Genomic DNA, 20680 nt, shown 5'->3' on the forward strand with positions numbered 1-20680 from the left:
CGGAACACTATTTATTTTTTCAAGTATAGGTAGTAATAGTTCGCCCATATATATTTTTTTATATGTATATTTCTGAATAACAAACAGTAGCTCGTTTTGTACACTGACTGTATACAGTTTTGAACCGGAAGCAGTTCTCATATCAAAGGTTGAGCACATTGTTTCTGCGCGGTAGTCTGTTTCAGAAAATAATGAAGGAAGCTTTACTCAAATCAGAAATTTAGCGTAAACTTTACACAGTTGTTCTCTAAGAGCGAAACGTACTGAAAGCGACTCCACGGTCTTCACAATATAATAGAGGAAGTCCATCTTATTTGAGGTAAGCTTGAGCAATTGTCTGGATAACACGCTAAAGCTAGCTGCTAACCTGACCAGGAGACAGCAGAAGTTGCAGTTAATGCAGTGACAGGACCCCATAACGTTGGCTAATTCTGAAACAGTCATGCTTACCAGGCTTGTTGTATTAATGCTGTGTAGGCTGGAGATGCACTGAACATTCACTAAGCTATGAAGCTTACTGCAGGTGGAAAACAGTTTCAGGGAAAATCCCAGATACTGCTAACTTTCTTTCTATATTGCTTGACTCAACATGCATAGATTTGGCCAAAATGAAGTGAAATAACCAACAACAAGCGAACATTTTCGTTATTTATTTATTTATTTATATCAGCACCTCCAAGTTTAGTGTAATTTCTAGTTTGTTCAGGTTATCCTACACAGTGTCGGTTCTTACCATATGACAGTCCCTTGAGTCATACTGGCATTTTTGTTTTTGTTCCTCTTTTTTCCTTACAGGTGCATAGACTGGGACAGAGATGGCAGGAATTCTGTTTGAGGATATCTTTGATGTAAAAGATATTGATCCTGATGGCAAGAAATTTGACAGAGGTAAGTGAAATGTGATTGTACAACAAGCGTAAAAAAGGTGGAAAGTTTTAACACCAGACACTGGCAAAATACTTCTATGTTGTAATTGTTTCTGGTCACTACTTTTTTATTGGTAATGCCATCAATCACCTTATTCCTTTTTTGTTTTTGTTTTTTTAAAATGTGGCAATATTTTTTAAATGATCAAGCTTAGTATCTATCAAGCTAAACACTCATGCATTTTTTATTGGTGAAAATCTAAACAGATGTAAAGGAGGAGTGAAAATTGCACTTTATTTATTTATTTATTTATAAGACGTGGCACCAAATTAATACCAGTGTTGCTCGTGGTTTGTCATTAATCCATTTAGTGCAGCCTCAGTTATCTGGGTTTTAGTTGTTGCTGATCTTTCTTCTTTTATTTGTGAGTTATATTTTTATTTACATTTAGTTATTAAATATTCCGAGTGGTTTTCAATTAATGCCCTTCAATTTTAAAGTGTAAAATAACTAATACAAACTCTGCTATGAATTATTTTTTTCCCTGCAGTATCTCGCCTTCATTGTGAAAGTGAGTCTTTCAAAATGGACCTCATCTTGGATGTGAACATTCAGATCTATCCTGTCGATCTTGGTAAGAAAACAATGTTTTTGTACTTGTGTATCTTTGTTTATTTTAAGTTAAATATTAATTACTTGTCATTAATGGATGATTTTTTTGATATCACAAACGATGATATGATGAGCCCAATGTATTTTTATTTAATTTCATTAAGGTGACAAGTTCAGGCTGGTTATTGCCAGCACGTTATATGAAGATGGAACACCAGATGATGGAGAGTACAATCCTCAGGATGATCGGCCTTCTAGGTACTTTTTCTTTTAAGTGCATATAACCTTGCTAATAACTGCTTTCTGTTAGATGTATTTATTAAATGATACACCACCATTGTGAGAACACTGTATTTTTTCGCTGATTGAGATTTGTCTTCTCATTTCACTTTATTTAAACTTTCAGAGCAGACCAGTTTGATTATGTGATGTATGGAAAAGTGTACAAGATTGAGGGTGATGAGACTTCAACGGAGGCTGCCACACGTCTGTAAGTGAATTGTCTTACCGCACAGTTTTCTACAAATAATCACATGCATCATGTATTACACAAATGGAAAGTCATCAGCTGCTGGAAAAAAACTGTGTGTCAATGTTTGTAACACAGAAGAGGGAAAGCACATGAAAATAAGATGGCATTCTAAAATAGCATAATCATCAGTTCAATGTATGTGCTCCTTCTTTCAGTTCTGCCTATGTGTCTTATGGAGGCCTTCTTATGAGGCTGCAGGGAGATGCCAACAACCTTCACGGCTTTGAGGTGGACTCCAGAGTCTACCTCCTCATGAAGAAGCTGGCCTTCTGAAACCAACTCTGCACACTCACCCATCTGTTACTGCCACAGCCTTAAAGTCCTATTGAACTGGGTGCTGGAAACATTCAAATTCCCAAGTGTGGAGCACATAGATAAAACACATGGAATCTGTAGAATACATATTTTGTTTTTTATTCTTATTGATTCATAGTGATTCCTCTGAGGAGAAGGACTGAAGACTGTGACATGTAAGAACTGCTGCAACTTCAACTGTAAATAAAGATTTCTTTTATACAAAGTGATTCTTAGATGGGCAGTCACCTTGGATCATATTTTTATTACGTTGTGTTTTGGCATGTTTTTTCTTCTGAAGATTTGTTTTGACCACATACCTTAACTGCTGCTTAGCTGAGCTTTCCCACATGCCGAATTAAGTTTTATTGTACAGCACTTGGTATCAGCAAGAATGGGGAGTCTGTTTAACGTTATTACACAGGAACACTGTGTGCTGTAGTTAAGAAGGTCAGATAAGGTTTTAGAAAGAAGCTGATGTTAACTAGGTCATAAAACTCACTGGACAATGTTTCTGGTCTCAGGTGTCCAATTAAAGTTCCAATGAACACAAGTGAGGATGGTTGGTTCAGAATAATTGGAACACAATGTTATGCAAAGTGCTGCTTGACTTTTATGTGTAGTTATTGAAGTAGCTGACCGAGTAAGCTTAACCTCATTTGATCTTAACCTCTACTCTTCTTTTTAGCTTCTTTTTCTATAGTTCCACAGCGTACTTTAGCTAACCCTAAGCCCAGCTTTTAGGAAATTTTGATATTTTAATCCCAGCTCAGATGGAACTTTGTTATCTGGAATGCAGTCAGCAACTGTTAGATAGATGGCAGCAAACTAAAATATGGACACTTGGGACAGAAAATTGAATTAAGGGCAAAGAGGCAGCATTTGTACAGAAAACAGGGTCCCTCTGTCAGTGGTAATGGATGTCACAGGATGGAGAAGAACACTGCTGGTGACTCAGACCCCTGATTTGCATTTGGAAAGCCTTAAATGCACTTGAGTCTAGTGGCGCTCTAGATAAGCTTGTAGCTTTATGGCATTTAACAAAGTTATTTTAGGAATATTTATTTCTATAGTCCTACTGGAGAGACATGAGGTTTGAATAGTAAGCTGTGTGTTTTTCATAAATCAATAGTGTTGCTTTTGTAAAACAACTAATACTTTTTTGCTAATGATCAGTTATTTAAAATGTAATACACGTTATTCAAAACACTCAGTGTTTTGCATTAGTTTGTGCTTATCTTTGTAAACCATTTCCAGAGTGACTGGACCTTGTGTAATTTGCATTTATGCCTCTGACACAGTATAAACAGTTGGGACTTGGGGTTTTTTCTTCCATGTCCATCAGATTAATGGTCAGGGTGTACAATTTTGAGCAGTACCCATTAATGTCTTTAACAGTGGCAGCTCATCTATTATGGCATCATCTTGAATGCAAATGGGATATGAGATGTGACTTAATTTCCAAGTGACAAGGTGCAACTGTAGATTGCACATTAGTTGTGCCATAATAATGGAGCAAACTTATTTGGTGGTGTCCTTATGGCACACTGCTATAAGATTTGCTGGCATTCATTCTGGACCTTATGTAACCTAAGCTGCTTATTTTAGGTGTTTTCTGTGCAACATGTTACACAGTCTATTAAAAAAAAACAGATTGTTGTAGGCCTGACATTACTTGTTAGGATTTATTAACTCACAAAGGCACTGCTAGTTGAACACTGAAATTGTTGCCACATATAAATATTACAATGAGATTTGGCTTTGCTTCACAGAATATCCCTATTTCCTTGTAAGGTAACAACTAACTGCACTGAAACTGGTAACTCAAGGCTGTTTAAGGGTGGAAACCATAGTAATCCTCCATATGAGACACTTGCATCTTCCCTATGAGATACCACCAGAAGCTGCATCCCATCACAGCTAACAAAGGAATTGATTGACAGAGTGTGAAGAGGGTGTTAGGAGGGTTGTTTTTTACAGGTTGCTGTTCTTGGAGATTGGATGAATCATGTGCCAAAAGATATGGACACATCTGTGCACCAACTAAAGGGAGAACTAAGTGTAAACGCGGTTTATCCCCACCTTCATCCAATCACATTTCAATATTTGAATTATATGTTTGTGTTCTATAACCAATCACACTTCAGCATACTAAATAAAATGTTATGTTCATATCAGACTATATCCTTTTCTGGGAGGCTGTTCCAAACAGAAAAGGTCCTTGTTCAAGATTTTTGAGACACTGATATTAGAGAATAAACAGCCTAATTGGAGGGAAGTAGTTTGTCTTCTATCTCGAACAACGAACACTCGTTCTCACAGTCTTCAACGCAAAACTAAAGTGTACAACAAAGTTTTCTCTACATTTTACTCTCAGGTATGAAGAAATTTACCCAAAGTCCTCATGTAAAGTCTGCTGTAGTGAGGTGTTTATCAGTATTCCAGGACAGGGTGGGCGTACCAACACGGAGCGTGAGTCTCTGAAGGTAAGCTGACCCAGAAGATTTACAGAGTCAGACATTTTATACAGCTGTTCCAACAGTTGGGAGGGGACACTGTAAATACAGAAAAGAAAAGTGGTCAGTTTGTATATAGTTGTGAATCAATCACATTGATGGAATCAAGGGGTCTCATACACAAAAAGTAAGAGAACAACCACTAATAACAAAAGTGACTGAATCAACTGGACTGACAGACCACAAATGGTGAGAGAGTTATCAATGGCAATGGTTATGAATAGAGTGATACTAGGGGTAGGGGTATCTGTAGCAAAAAGGATGTGCTATTTTCTTCATCAATGGTTAGAGAATGAAAGATACATACTTTAATCAACTTTGACTCCATGAATCTTGACCCATCAACACATATGGGGACACAACACCAGAGCAGACAGAAGACATTGCTCAGTAGGATACATAGCTATGTGCAGCCTACCCAAGTAATAACTGAAAGTGCATCTAACTAATAGTAAACATAATGGTAATACTAATAATAAAAAAACATTCATAGGTGTGCGAAAAATTAAATAAACGTTAAGCCTGATGCAAAAGTCACTTTGAGATTTCCATCCTGCAGCACAACCTTCCTACTTTACCACAGCTTGTTTTAGGCTCCAGTTTAAAAATGACTGTTTCAGATAGTGAAGATGAAAAGATTGCCAGTGATCTTTGCTCCAGTCTGACTCACAAGCATTACCTTTGACACCAAAACACTCCCTATAAAAGCCTGATTAAACAATAGGTGTGTCCAACTACAAACAGACCTAACATAATAAAATGCACAATGAGGAGGAATCTAGGACAAACCTCAGCATGAGTGTTCCAATAACAATAACGTGGAGAGTACACAGACTAAACTGAGGCAACTGTCTGGTTAAAAAAAAACTTCTTAAGAATCAAAATAATCTTTTTTTATAATTTCCTTTTTTAAATTCCCTTTAATTTAAAAATAAATAAAATTCAGATTTGATACTGATTATAATTGCCTTTTTCAAAATGTTATTATAACTAAATTAAATTAAAAAGTCCAGTATGACCCGTGTTTGTGTGTGTGTGTGTGTGTGTGTGTGTGTGTGTGTGTGTGTGTGTGTGTGTGTGTGTGTGTGTGTGCGTGTATGAGGGCTGTTTAAAGGGCTGTACCAAGATGTATGTATAGACGAGCGGAAGTGATGTAGTCCGGCTTAAATAGCGCAGCAGCACACTGCTCACGGCTGCCGTAGCACAGATTGTTTGCTACAGCAGACGTTACCTGCACGGAAAGGCGACTGACTTCATTCCCACTGTTCAGATACGTGGAATAACATGCACTGTTTTATATTTTAAACGTTTTCTCCAGCCGGTCGCTGACAGTCCTGTTAATGTTCCCGTATTCGGCTTTAATTGGAGGCAGCGCACTCGGAATTATACCAGCGGTGAGAATGGAAATGTGAGGCATGAACGTATAGAAAGTATATAAAGATTTCAGGAGCCAAACAAAGATGGATAATCGACGGAAAAAGAGGCTGACATACTTCACAACTGGACTCATTTTCCTCCTGAGCGGTGTGGAATACGGTGAGATTTCTGTTAGTGACTCTTATTAGTCACATAAATTGTTCCATTAACCCTTAAATTCATTCATCAACAGTACAGGCACATTTCATTGCATTGGAAATGATACATGGCGACAATTAATGCCAGATAGTGAGTTTACTGTTGACTGTCACACTAAGTTGTGGAGATCTGACTTCTTGCACACACTGAGCTGCAACTTAGTGCTTTGACAAGTTGATGCATGCTGGAGCTTCCTGTATTTTCTTACTTCTCAGTAAATAAATTAGTTCTTTGTGTTACAATGCGGGAAAGAATAAATTAAATCTGACTCAGACTGTAGTCAGGATTCCTCTCGTTGATAGATACTCAAAAAGACATCTGATGAAATTCGTGAAACTTCTTTTTAGGTTGTTCAGCTTCCAAAATACCCAACAAAGTAACCTCACAATCAGGCTACAGTTAACTGAAAAAAGAGTAGAGAGCAAGTTGTTAAGTTCTTGACGCAAAACACAACTAGATTTGATATCTGATTTAGCAATGTATTCTTAACACTGTTCACCAAATATGTTGCAGTGCAATGTGATAAACAATCCTGCAGAGATACATGTAGATGAAATGATTCATTCTGTAGGGAATCAAGCTTACATTTTTACATTTTTGAAAGTCATACTTTACCAATATGATTCAAAAAGATGGTATTAATTACAGAATGGCTGTATATGGCTAGAATACATGATTATACAGAGGTTTTTCCTCCCTAAAGTGTCCTAAAAGTTGTGACAAAGAAGCCAGATTCAGTTTTCTAACATTTAGTTTTATCACTTCCATACACAACTATTCCCACAGATGACATGAGAATTTGAACCATCCTTCCCTCTGGAATTCCCTAAGAGTATGCTTCATTGTGTGTCAGCTGACTAAGTTATTGAATTTGGATTGTATTTAGTCAGCACTATCCTTTGTCTAAAAAAGATGGAAGTGTTGATAGGGAGAACCAAGGCAGCCAAAGGTAAACTTGTTTGGATTTTAGCAGCTCTCTTTGCATTACTTAAATTATGACATTTAAGTCGCACTTTGAATTACAACACAGTGATATCAGATAATCTTTCAAATCATCACTCTTTGTTAGCCATATATAGACCAGATGATTCCATCACTGAGTTACAAAGAGGTGACTTCCTTACAACAGACAATTGTCACACCATATTTGTGTATTCAAGGTGGACATACAAGGTTTTTGTTTTCACCTAGGACTATATCTGGGAATTAATAATGCATCTGTTAAGGTGACAGTTCATATTATAGTGTTGTGTATTTGATTTATAGCACATTTTTTGTCTTGAATGTGGTTTCACTATGATAAACTGTTTTCCAAGCACTTACTGAAGGACAATGCTGTTTCAGGAAAAGAAAAATAAGCATTATATGGTTTCTCCTCACTTTTATCTCCTCAGCTGTGATTTTACCCACCATATGGAGGTACTTGCAGACTCTAGATGCAGAACCTTACTTCTTGGGTTTGACGTTGTCAGCATTCAGTCTGAGTGGGCTCCTATCAGGACCCCTGTTCGGCCACTGGTCTGACAGGACTCTAGCCATCAAGAAGATAATCTTGTTTGGCAACCTTTTTGAAATAGTCGGTGAGTCCACAAGTCTCACATATTTTCTTCTTCCCATTACAGTTGCCTACAAATAGGATTCCTATGAGTTTGAACCCCATTTATATTGAGCGCTTGACTTCTCTTGACAAAAACAAAAACACCATTTGAAATTTCTATTTGAATGTTATGTATATGACCATTAGCACCTTATTTCTTACTTTCATTTTTACTCCTCAGGTAATTTAATGTACTTTATGGGCTACTCCAAGTGGCTGTTACTGTCAAGCAGATTTGTAGCAGGTAAGTCTGTGTACAGTAATTTTGGCTGATAGTCATTTTGTCGATTGGGTTTCAAGAATATGTTTGTCATACTGAAGAATATGCTTGGGCATGTATATAAAAGGACAAATGTAGGAATTGCAATCCTTTAGTTAGTACCAATGAATTATTAGCTTTTAACTCATCATTACTGTTTTGAAATGTATTTTTGATCTTGCATTTATCAAGGACAGGCTAAGTATGGTGTGACACTGTATAAATAATGATTTTGCATCCTGTCTAAGTAGGATTCAGAGGTTTTAACTTCAGGTAAAGAATTTTTTTCCCCCAGGTATTGGTGCAGGAATCGGCTCGTCCATCTTTGGTGCTCTAACCAGGTGCACTGCCCCAGAGGACCGTGCAACTGTATTTGCTGCTGTGATGGCATGTCGACAAGCTGGCCTTCTGATTGGTCAGTGGTCCTCTGCGATGTGATAGGAAATAATGAAAACTGCCTGATGTTCTTTTGTGTTTATTTACTATGAATCATGGTGTTTTAGCTCAGTTTTATCTGCTCTTTACCCAAGTTATGTAGCAGAATTGGACATGATTTAGAGGTTTTAACTTTGTGTTTCTCAAAGGTCCAGCATTTAACATCTTTTTGAGGCTTTGTGACTTCCACGTTGGTCCCTTTCTGGTCGATAAATATACTTCACCAGGGGTAAGGATGGACATATGCCAGTGTGTGCACACTAAGATGTCCCAACTTTTTGATACATTCTTTGCCTCTCCAAAGAAAATCTGTAACACTCATCTTCCACCCCTCTTTGCAGCTGTTTATGTGTCTGATGTGGACTCTTCTTCAACCAGTGGTGGTCTTCATGTACTGGGATCTACCACCGATTGAGAATGTCAAGGCTAAGAATAGGTCGATGAACAGCAATGAGGAGAAGACCGAGCAAGAGCTTGTGAAAGATGAGGAAGAGAACAATGAAGAGGAAAAGCCGCTGATGTCGTCCCAGGAGATAGTGGGGTCTTATGGTTCAGTAGTGACATCCAGCCCACTCAAGAATCACACCTCTGCTGCCTCCAATGGCATGCTGAATCATATTTCTACACCTCCCTCTCCTGTGACACCAGAAACCAGAAAGTCCGGTTTCTTCACTTGCAGCATGATGCGAGGTAGGTGACTCACAATATCTGTGTGAGATGGTTGGTTTGGCTTGATGTTTTCCCTCTTTAAGCAACTTTCATTAGCTAAATGTGTCATTTTTCTTCTTAAATGATGGAACCAGTTTGTTCACAAGCTTCATCTTTATAACTATAAACCGTCTGTAATTTACCTTTTGACTAGCACCGAACCATTTTTAAATGCAGGCTGTACAGTTTTTTTTATTTCCCTGTAATGCCAGACATCCAACGGATTCTGCAAAGACTATATTTAACTTTAAAAAATCCCAAAAAACCAAGTAGCATGATTTGCCAAGTTATTTGCTGTCATGCAAATTCCAGATAATTTGTGTCAAACCGACTACAACATGCAAACGTTTATTCTCAATTTCTTAAAATTGCTTAAATTTTGAGATTTTAAGGAGCACTGGAGGTCATGAATGTACCTTTGCGTAATGGACAGATGCAAAAATGGTGGATATCTATATGTTGACAATGTTTTCAATTTTCACTTTCTCTCTACACCGACTTGACTATTGATCTCAGACTATTTCTTTGTCTAACAAAATCTGTTGCTTTCTTTGTGTCAGAGTTCCTAAGAGAAGAAGTAGTTGTGCTGCTGGCTGCTCAGTTCATCACCCTCTTCAATCAGACAGCACTGGAGGTGCGCTAAAGGCACACAGACAAAAACATGCTTGCATCCATACAGACACATACACTATTCATTCAGTGCTTTTTATTTCATTATTTTCTACATTGTAGATTAATGCTGAAGACATCAAAACTATTAAAAAAAATACATATGGAGTTATGTTGTAAACAAAAAAGTGTTAATCTTCAGTATTAATCTAGAATGTAGAAAATAACACAAATAAATACAAAGCATTGAATGAGAAGGTGTGTCCAAACTTTTGACTGGTGGTGTATATATTGTCTGACTGAATAAGAAAACAAGTTTTCTTTTTACTTCTTTCATTAGGCTGATTGCTCTTGTTGTCAGTAAATTTGAAACTGTTAAAACCATAGTGGAGTAAGGATTACACAGTGTATACAAATGTATTCTCTTTTATTACTTTTCAAAGTAGAATCATGGTTGAAAGGCTTTTTTTTTTTTTTTTTTTTACAAGAATTCACAAAAAAATACACACTCACATCAAAGTAAAAACAGATTTCAACCATGTAATTAGTTCAAAATATAAAACATAAAGTAAGTGATTGTATTTGTATTTACTCCTTTCAAAGTGACTTGACTAATTCAACACAGGTCCAGCCAATTGGTGCGAGAAGTCACGGAATTAGTGAAATGGAGATCATCTGAGTGGTCAGGTCCAGGTCATGGAAAACTTGTCAAGGTAGAGAGTACAATGAATGCAGCAGTATTGGACTTTGTAGCTGGACGTGAAAAGAGCTGTTCACCTACGATCCATGTGCTCTGACAAGAGCTTGAGTAGTTTTGCAATAAAGAATAAAGTAAAATTGCAGTGTCCAGATGTGGAAGGCTGATTTAGACCTATCCACAAAAGCTCAATACTGAAATTACAGCCAAAGCTGCCTCTTCCAAATACTGACTTGAAAGGGAAGAATACTTGTTTCGTATTTTATGCTTTTGACTAACTTACATTATTTTGCTGAAATCTGTTTTTACTTTGACATGAAAGAGTCTTTGTGTCTTGTAAATTCCTTACAAAAACACTAAATAATATTGTGAACGCTTTTTAGAGGCACTGTAGCTCCACTAGCAGACATTTTTACTCATGAAGACATGTTTATATGGCATTCATGTGCGATGCTGAATTTTCAACTATTCTCTCCTCAGACCATGGTCACTCCGCTGACCCAGAAGTATTTCAACTTTGGCGAGCTGGAGAATAGTGTGATGTACTGCCTGGCCGGTGGGGTGGTGGTCACTGGCTTCCTGTTTGTGCGCTGGCTGAGCCGTCATGTAGCGGAGCGGGTGGTTCTTGTCATTGGTCTGAGCATCGCCAACATCTCCTGCATTTGGTGCCTCATCTTCCTGGCTAACCCACAAGGTAGGACTGAACTTGAAAAGTCCTTTGTTCTTGCATAACCAGATCTTCAAGAACAGCGTCTGACGCTGCCTCATAGAGAACCCAACCCGGATCTCCCATAGAGACACAGCTGAAGTTTAAGAAGTGGATTGCTTAGAAATATGTGGCAGTGACTTTAGACCCTGTTCCATAAAGGAGGTTAACAGTATTGTTTTTGTTTTTCTCTCCTGTTGCACTTTGTGATTTCTGTAGGAGATTATCCCTGGCAGCTGACAGAGTTCATCATTGGAATATTTCTGCAGGTTGTGGGTTTGCCGTTCGTAGCAGTATCCCAGGTTTCACTGTTTTCCAAAATTACTTCTGAGAAAACACAAGGTGAGAAACGGCTTCATCTAGTGGTCATCTACGGTGTCACATGCTGGGTGATTTTGCTTTTTTTCTCGCAACTTATTCAGGGTTTTCATCAGAATTGACTGTTGCTGATATACACTGCAAATTTTAAACATGTAACTTTAGCATGTACGTCTTCCATCCTGTGATGTTTTGCGTGTTGAGCTGCTGTCTGTCATTGCTACTGCAGGTTTCAGTCAGGGAGTTCGTCGCTCAGTGGGAGGCCTGGCTACCATCCTGGGCCCTCTGTGGGCTGGTGGTCTCACTGAGAGCATGTATATCATGATGGGGGTCATGATGGGACTGCTGGTAATGTTATCGGTAAGCAAAAAGGAATGAGACTGAGAAAGTAAAAGCATCTGTCGTTGAGTAGAGGAGATGGGCCCTTGTTGTTTACACAACTACTTGAAGGGTTTTATCATATCCAAATTCAATCAAGTCTAAATGGGTGGAGCTACAAAAACAATCCCCGGCTCTGTTTATCTGTCAAATTAAACAAATTAAAGAAAATACGAAAATGAATGACGTTTTATTTAACAATTACTCATTCAATAAATTTAGCCAATTACAGGACATGTATTTCCCTTTAGTATCTCCACAAATGTAACTTCATTTTCCAGAGGAACATTGTTTACATCTGGCATCATATTTGTGCTCTGGTGTAATATTACTTGCACTTATTTCTTCTCTCTTGAGTACTGATTTTCATTTATTAGGTATGAGTAATGTGCTTTACTGAGGACATGATGATTAATACCACACCCTCTTTTCGTCCAACCCTTTTGCATTGTACTTACATAGATAAAAATGGCGCACAAGCTCTTTTATTTGCCCTCATTGCTCCAGACTCAGAACTTAGTGGTTAAAATTGGTGCCCCATAATTTGTGGAAATGTGCATCTCATTTCTGTGCCAAGGAAAATTCCAATTGCAAAGTGTTTTTTTTTTTTTTTTTTTAAGAATCTAATTGGAAGAATCAGAAACAAACAAACCACAGAAAATTGTTCAAAGTTAGGGGACGGAGATGCAAGTTGACATTTATTGCCAGCAGCTCCTTTTGGATTAGGGAACAAACAAGCATAACAAAATGTTTGTAATGCTTGTAACGAAGCGTGGACAAACCAGAGCTCAGCAACCAAATGTTTCCACTAACAGTGACAAACTGGAGAACAAAGCCTGAGTATGTGCTCTTTGAGAAAAGGCTCGGGGTGTGTACTTCTAAACAGGTGAAAAGAAGTCTAGCTTGCACTTCTGTCTTCTAGATTAGTTTGAACAAAAACTCCTTTCACAGCTTTTCTGTTCTTTCTTTCCTTTCCTGTCCTCTGAAGTAGGGCTTCAGTGCTCATAGCATCAGACATTTCACGCGCAAAAATATTTGAAATATTACTACGCTCCAAATCAGTTTTCAGGATTCACTTAGCAACTGTGTAAAAAGTAGTGCTTTGTCCTATTTTCCTACTTTTCCATTAAATTAAATTGCTGCTTTGTCCTTAAAAATATATTTGATGGGAAAATAGGTCACCAATGGTACAGCCATGAGACATTTGATTTGATATTTTACATGTTTTCATGTGATTTTTTTTTCTTGGATGAACACTTTCTTTATATTCATTTTTTTTCCAAATACTTTTTAAATGTGTGGATGTTTTCAGTGTCACATCCCTGAATGATGGCAACCTTGCATTCCTAGAGGGAGGGAAAAAAGCTTTTATTGACTTACCAGAAAATCAGAAAATACAAGTCATGTAGAAAAGACTCCAACATTTATTTGGCTTGCCTTTCAGAGCACATCACATTTCATGTTATCATATTAATTCTGATCAGACTGTATCTGCATCTAAAACAGATCATGGTGGCCTTCTCCTATCACCAGCTGGTGGAACCTGCTGTAGAGGAAGAGCTGGGCTATTCGGAAAACGGGGATTCAACCTGCAGGCAGTCGACAGAGGAACAGTAATTGCAGAAGGTATGGTAGTTTTTAAAATGTATGTATTTCTTTTCTTATTTTAAAACACAATGCATATGGTACAGGTTGACTATAGTCATACAAGATAATTGTGGTGCTTACACAAATGCAAAATATTGATAAGTGACGTTCAAAATGTACTGGTAATGAAAGCATTTTTTTTTGCACTTAATTATTGGCAAAATACTAAATTTATGTCCACTTGCAATCACTTTAATTTGATGACATTATTTTTTGGCAAATGTCAGTTTACTAGCTATTAATCTATGGTTCAGAACAAAGGTGTCAAACTCATTTTAGTTCAGGGGCCAAATGTAGCCCAATTTGATTGAGATGGGTCAGAGCAGTAGAATCAGAGCATAATAACCTATAAATAACGACAGCTTCAAATAATTTCATTTGTTTAGTGCAAAAACAATTTCACGTTTAATGAATTTTCTTCTTTTTGCATAACGTTATGAACAAACTGAAATTTCTTAAGAAAAATAAGTTAAATTTCAACAATATTATGCCTCAGTTTATCTTTTCCACATATGCATTACAACTTGCATATCACAGTGTATCTACAAAGGCACAAAGCATTTAGTCACAGGTATCTGGAACTGAACAATATACCGGTATTATTTTACTTTATGATCAAAACAGCTTGTCAAGATAAAAAAGTATATTTTAAATTTGCATTAATTTCCACATCTGTGTAGTAACTCAAACCATCACACCATACAAACTAAAGTGGAAACTATTAAGGAAGAAGGTTGAGTTATTCCCCTGCTTTGTAAATGTATAAAATGTATACATAAAAAATACATAAAAATTGGGCAGTATAGTGGACAAATTTAAAATAGCAGTTACTTTCACTGAAAAATTGCACTTATTGTCTTCTCTGTAATTTTTAGACTTTTGAAAACTCATTCCGCGGGCCGGATTCAGCTCTTGGGCGTTCCGGTTTGGCCCATGGGCCGTATGCTTGACACCCCTGGTCTAGAAGGTCAATGACCATGTTCTTTCTCTTACTTTTCACACAGTGGGAGCTCCCTGTCCTGCATGTTCAGTCCGTCCAGAGTCTCACTGTCTGCAGTTGGATCAGCCTACAGGGTGATGAAATACACACCACCAGCCTGGACCTGTCTGTTCTCTGTGCAGAGGTTGGTCAAACGACTGATACAGTGAATACAGTATATTTCCTATGGAAATATAGAATCCTGCTGACAATGCATATGCAAGCGTTGGATGAAAAATGTTGCCCTAAGGTGAATTGCACCTTCTGCCTGTGTTTCACCACATGCAACATAACCCTTATAAATAAATTAAGCAACATGCTAAATGGTTGTGGATTTAGCTGAATTCTGTCCTGCTGCTGTGGGAGAATAAAATAAATGCTTAGCCTTGACATTTAGACCTAATGTCTAAGTATTTAGCATTGGGTTGATTAAAAAAAAAAAAAATGTGTATTTGTTTATCAAATTCAAAACCAAGGTTCATTGTAAGTGAAAAGTTCAAATGTTTGACCAAAAATTTAGTTTGCAGATATATGAAAAGGATTTTGATCTGGATGAAACAACCTTTCAATCCAACTTCGTTATTCACTTTCATGTCATCTACATGAGACATACAGAATTTTTCTCCCTGGACAGAGCAAAATATTTGCAAAGATTGTACATTTCACTTTCTTTGCAAGTCATATGTATTCATTTAAACATAGCTTTGTAAATGAATATCGTCACAGTGGCTGAATCGGTGTGTGGCGTCACTGTCTAAAAGACCTGCTAACACTAACACAAAAAGATTAGAATGTGAGTTTGTTGTACTGAAGTGATGACAATGCAGTTACAGTGGCATATTCAACATGTCGGCAATAAAATTGTCAAGGAATCACAAATAATGATTGTTAGTGTGAAAATTGTCACATTTTAAAATATTACATTTTGGTAGTTTCATTTATCAGCAAATTAATTCTACAAATCTTAAAATTCTGTGAAATCATGCAGGTATCTGACAGACGTGAAGTGAAGGTGAATGTTGGAATTTCTGGTAAAAAAACAAAAATCTGAAGTACACATTTCTGATACTGGTGCAATATATATTTGTAACACTAGTGGGCGCTCTTAGTCTTTGTTCTGAAGTACATTTTCCTCATTCCTACTGAGGCCAGTCGAATGCACTGTTGAAAAAATACATTTGAGGAACATCAGCACAAGTTTGTTCCACAAAAAAAATCCTAGTTGTTTTTGAAGGCAGTACTGAAATGAATCTGTCTCTTACTTGTTTTTCAACGAAAGGGTTTAGATGTGTTGCATCTTTTTTTGATTATGTTCTCAAACAACCAAAACCAAAAGACGTTATGAACTTAGACTTATTTATTATGCATCTATTTATTGCATCTTTTTGGGGGGCACCAAACATTTACTTTAACTTATTTTGTGTTGTTTGTCTGTAAACATAAAAGACCAATTTCCACTGTACTTCATCGATTTGTGTTTCATTATTCTCTCAAATGCAATGGGAATGTGTGTGTGTGTGTGTGTACAGTAATTAAGAAACCAAAGCAAACAATGCGACTGTAATAATACAGTACTTGCATATAGTTAAAATATAATAATTTTTAAAACATATGTTGGCATTACATTTTTATATATATGTTTATTAATTTCATGCTTTTTAGCAGTGTGCATGTTATCACCTTGAAGGAAAAAATAAAGCCAACTGACTTCAGACAAATTTATCTGAAATAGATCTGAACTTAACTAACACAGCTCATAATAATTTTTTATTTTTTTTTAAGGGAAATGCTTGTGGTAACTTTAAGTCCTGTTAAAAAATCATTAAGAAAAAAACTTCCTTTTACTGTTTGATGCAGTACATGTTAAATATTATTGTAGAATGTATGTAAAATGGCATAAATAGGATTTTAATGTTTTCATTAATTTTAATTTATTATTTAAGGATTTTGTGAATTAATTTCATGATCAAACAATCATTTAATTTATAGGAGACTTTCTACCAAATTATGTCAGTGTAGATCTGAATTTGCAATTTAATGTTTGTTCAAAATCCTATATCCAGTGCTAAAATATTAGTGCTATTTAAAAATAATAATAATATTCAGTGTGACTGTTTGAATGTTATTTTTTGCATGAAAAAAGAAATAAAAATACTGAAATCTTGGACTGGATCATGTCTTATAAAGTAAATCAACCAAATATATTTAACTTCACTTGCCTCACATCACAATATTAAATGCACAGACAAATAAAATAATTTTACCAATAAATATAATAAAAATAAAAATACCAATTTTACCAGTACATTATTAGTAATTTTAAATAGATATTGTTTAATAAAGTCTATAAATACAGTTAGGTATTAATGTGAATAAAATGAAATTATAATCAAATTAAATGTTAAATTTTGAACATCAAATAGCAAAGTACAGCACATATAGATATTTGTAAAAAAAATATATATACATTTTAAGATTAGGAATATGCAATATTAAAATATTACAGTTTTTTTTCCAATTTATTTTCTTGTTTCACCACATTAGGAGTATTGTTTAATGTGACACAGAATGTGCAACATGAAAAAAAAGTGAACATTGTCAAATTTGTATTTTGCTTTACACATTTTAGAACAGAGTTGTTTTTTTTTTGCAGCTATACTTTCAAAATAAATTGCTGCAGTTCATGGAAAATTAAAATAAAAAGGCAACATTTAGCTGTTGACAGTAATTGATAATGATTCGTATGTATGAAAAATGTCTAAGCTGGTGAAGGAATTTATCTGCAGAAACTGCCAACAGGCCTTTTTTCTCTCTCTGGTTCACTTTAAACCCAGTCAGAACACTTTTGAGGCTGTAGTTTGTAATTTATATCAAGTGGACGTACCCCGCTGGGGGTCGCTGTGACTCTGCCAGCATGGACAGAAATGAGGTTGTAGGTGAGCTTTTTCTTCTGATGACGAAACATCGTCTGCCTGGTGACGTGTTGGCGAGGGGCGGGGCCTCTGCTGTGAACTTTAGTTGAACCCATTTAGAAGCGGGCGGGGCCGGCTCAGAAATGTTACGACACAGCGTTGGTAACGGAGATATTTTGGGTTTTTGCTTTTTTTTTTTTTCCATCTCAACTGGGTTCCATCACACACACAATCTCTAAACACAGTTGGCCTGCAGCGGTAGTCTGACCGAACAGCGACCCCGTGTATCAGGGTCAGAAGTGTAGAACACGCCGTGTGTCATATCAACGATTGTCGGAGTAAATTTGGCAAACTCGCTCCTCCCTTTTTCCTCACCAATCAAAGACTTCCAGCCAAATTCAGCGATGATGACATGCGTGAACTTTTGGTGAACTCTATTTTCCCTCCACTAGATAGGCCAACAAGGCCAAGTGGAGTTTAGTAGGTCTTTAATGCTTGTTGTTTTTTTTGTTTTTTTTATTTTGTCAATCTCATTTCCCAGGCCTGATCACCGATTGACCCTCACAAACTGGGTTGGGACGCTGCAGAAATGAAGAGCTGTGACTCTAGTGGCTTGAGGGACATCGTAGCTCAATCTAACATACATATTTTACATGCGAGAGTGCGGACCAAGCACACTACAAGCATCAGCTACCACTTTTCCAATATGACTACTTTTTCTTGTCCTTTCACGTGCACTTTATAAGACTCTTTCCCCTTCTTGGGACAGCTTATTATTTCAAGAATAATACATTCCATGTGATTTTGAAGACTTTTATGAACCCTGTTGAGATGGGTAATAAGTGGAGAGAAGTGCTCTCCAGCTAAAACTTCGGAGCCTTTGACTTGCCAAGTGCATTAAATATTTAGTATATGCACTAGTATCACGGGTTCCTAATGTTTGTGCAAAAAACTGTTCCAGCCGCAGTCAAATCAAAATGGTGGCAGCGACAGAAACCTGTGAAAGTCTCTGAGTGTCCCTGCAGGGATGCCACTTGAATCCCTTGTTAATAATACATGTGTCACTCGGAAGAGGTGCGACTTTGCAAACGGTTATGGAAAAAAAATGGTAAAAGCAGAGTGGTTGAGCTGCGAGAGAGAGGAAAAAAGATGCCATAAGAAAGAGTTAAATCCAAGACAATCTCATGCCAAAGTTGGACTTTAGCCTAGTTTTTTGAGTTCAGAAGGTCATGTAAAGTCTAGTTTCTTTGGATTTTGTAAGAACTCTTACAGAAAACTGAGCTCCGTTTCTGTCACCCAGGGGTGTTTTTAGTCTTCATGGGTCCTATCAGGAAACCACGGTTGTGTAATGCCTCTTCTAACTGAACGAATAATTAAGTCTGCGTAGCCTATAGCCGGGGCACCCGGGGGTTTGTTGTGCAAGTTAGCCAGCTGCTATTGCACAGAGTTCCGTCTTTCCAAATGGGTCACGCTTCAGTCATCCACAGCGCTGGAAGTTTTATTCTAACAACCTCCTCTGCCCTCGCTTTGATCTTAAAACATCATACACTTACTCTGGATTTGTAATTCCTGTGGTCTGCTTGACCTTTGACATCACACTAATCTTGACCTAAAGATACTTACATTTTACACCTTTGCAGAATGTTTAATTCAGCTGGTATTCAAAGTCAATGTAAGGAATACTAATTTCACCTTGGTATTGCAACACTGTTCTCTTTTCTTCTCTTTCTATGATGCACCTTGAGTCTTCACAGACAAATTTTAATTTTACATTTATTTTTTTAGACAGTGCTGCTCTGGAGGCAAATAAATAAGCTAATTTGTTGAGAGGAGAAACTGCTTGTAAAGGTTGTTTTTAAGGCAAAGCTCAATGGCCCAGAAATGAATAGACGAGATAAATTTGGAGCTACCCAACACTGAGAACACGAGCAAAGCATATAGTGTCAAACAATCTTTTGTTTTAATTAAATTTTAGAAAGCTGGCTTCCATTATTACAAAGGTTATCATCTGTTCAGATTTAATTCCATTCCATTCCTCTGCTTTCAGGAAATTTCGCAGTACCTTACAGTCTCAAAATCTTACCATTTTTATCTCAAACTTTGCCTGTGTCACTATTTAATTGCGCTCTGACCACAACTGCCCCTCACCCCCAGCCACCCAGCCATCTACCTCCACCCTCATGTGTCCCCTCTGCTCTCAGAAGAGAGAGATTACTAGCCCATCTGTATCACCAGAGCCGAGGCCACGCTAAGCCGATGGGAGCCCTGCTCAGCAAGGCACCGCCGCAATTGTTAACCCTGATTAACTTGATGTGGCGTTCAGTAGAGGGAACAGTGTGAAAATCAAGCCAGTGCCGTGACCCAGTGCCCTGCCGCTGAACCGAGGGGATATTGGGTAAACTTAGGGGAGGGTGGGATGAGAACTGGAGCCAGGAAAAAGAAAGGAGTGAAAACGGCATCAGATGAGAGGCACGGTGATGGTAGAGAGATTAAAGTATCTCAAAGCCTCAAAGAGAGTTCAGGATGGAATAAATATGCAAACATAAATATCCGTATCTGTTTTAGTGCAGTTGGGTGTCAGTTACAATATAAACTCTGGCAGTAAAACATGAATTGGTATGACTCTCTGCGCCCCTCTGATGGACTTTTGCAGAGCCACTGAGTGAAACAGAGGACATTAAAGATTCTGTTCAGTTCTAACCACTGTAAATTATTATTGCACATAGAGAAGGCAGTGCAGATGTTTGCTTCATAGCATGAACTGGGGCATAGTTTAAATATGGGAACATATGGATACATACACTGTAAACTTTTCTCCATAAATTACTTTATTCATGTCTCTCCCCCAAGGCACAACAGAGCTGAACTTATTCTTGACTTGTACCATAGTAGCAAATTCACATGAAGCCTTTTCTTGAGAAACAGTGCTAAAGTCATCCTCTATTTATCTTTGTTTTTGTATACATTGTTCAATAATTAAATGCAACCAGATTCCTTGTCAGATTGTATTTAAACCTTTATATTCGCAAAGACTTTGCA

General features: G+C 37.2%; 2 protein-coding genes across 2 annotated transcripts; both read left to right on the top strand.

The window, feature by feature from the left end:
- Positions 1–126: 126 nt before the first annotated feature.
- Positions 127–2535, top strand: polr2h (RNA polymerase II, I and III subunit H). The gene is made up of 6 exons (XM_023279726.3): positions 127–319; positions 796–888; positions 1418–1501; positions 1644–1737; positions 1886–1969; positions 2167–2535. The coding sequence occupies exons 2-6, from the start codon at positions 816–818 to the stop codon at positions 2282–2284; spliced, it is 453 nt and encodes a 150-aa protein (XP_023135494.1). The 5' UTR covers positions 127–319; positions 796–815; the 3' UTR covers positions 2285–2535.
- Positions 2536–5997: 3462 nt separating this feature from the next.
- On the top strand, positions 5998–16191 carry mfsd8l1 (major facilitator superfamily domain containing 8-like 1). The gene is made up of 12 exons (XM_023279725.3): positions 5998–6357; positions 7791–7976; positions 8175–8237; positions 8548–8667; positions 8837–8916; positions 9029–9377; positions 9956–10029; positions 11182–11395; positions 11627–11749; positions 11955–12085; positions 13610–13729; positions 14755–16191. The coding sequence occupies exons 1-11, from the start codon at positions 6282–6284 to the stop codon at positions 13718–13720; spliced, it is 1527 nt and encodes a 508-aa protein (XP_023135493.1). The 5' UTR covers positions 5998–6281; the 3' UTR covers positions 13721–13729; positions 14755–16191.
- Positions 16192–20680: the final 4489 nt, after the last annotated feature.

The sequence above is a fragment of the Amphiprion ocellaris genome, chromosome 2 (genome assembly GCF_022539595.1).
Source record: "Amphiprion ocellaris isolate individual 3 ecotype Okinawa chromosome 2, ASM2253959v1, whole genome shotgun sequence".
NCBI classification, from domain to species: domain Eukaryota; kingdom Metazoa; phylum Chordata; class Actinopteri; family Pomacentridae; genus Amphiprion; species Amphiprion ocellaris.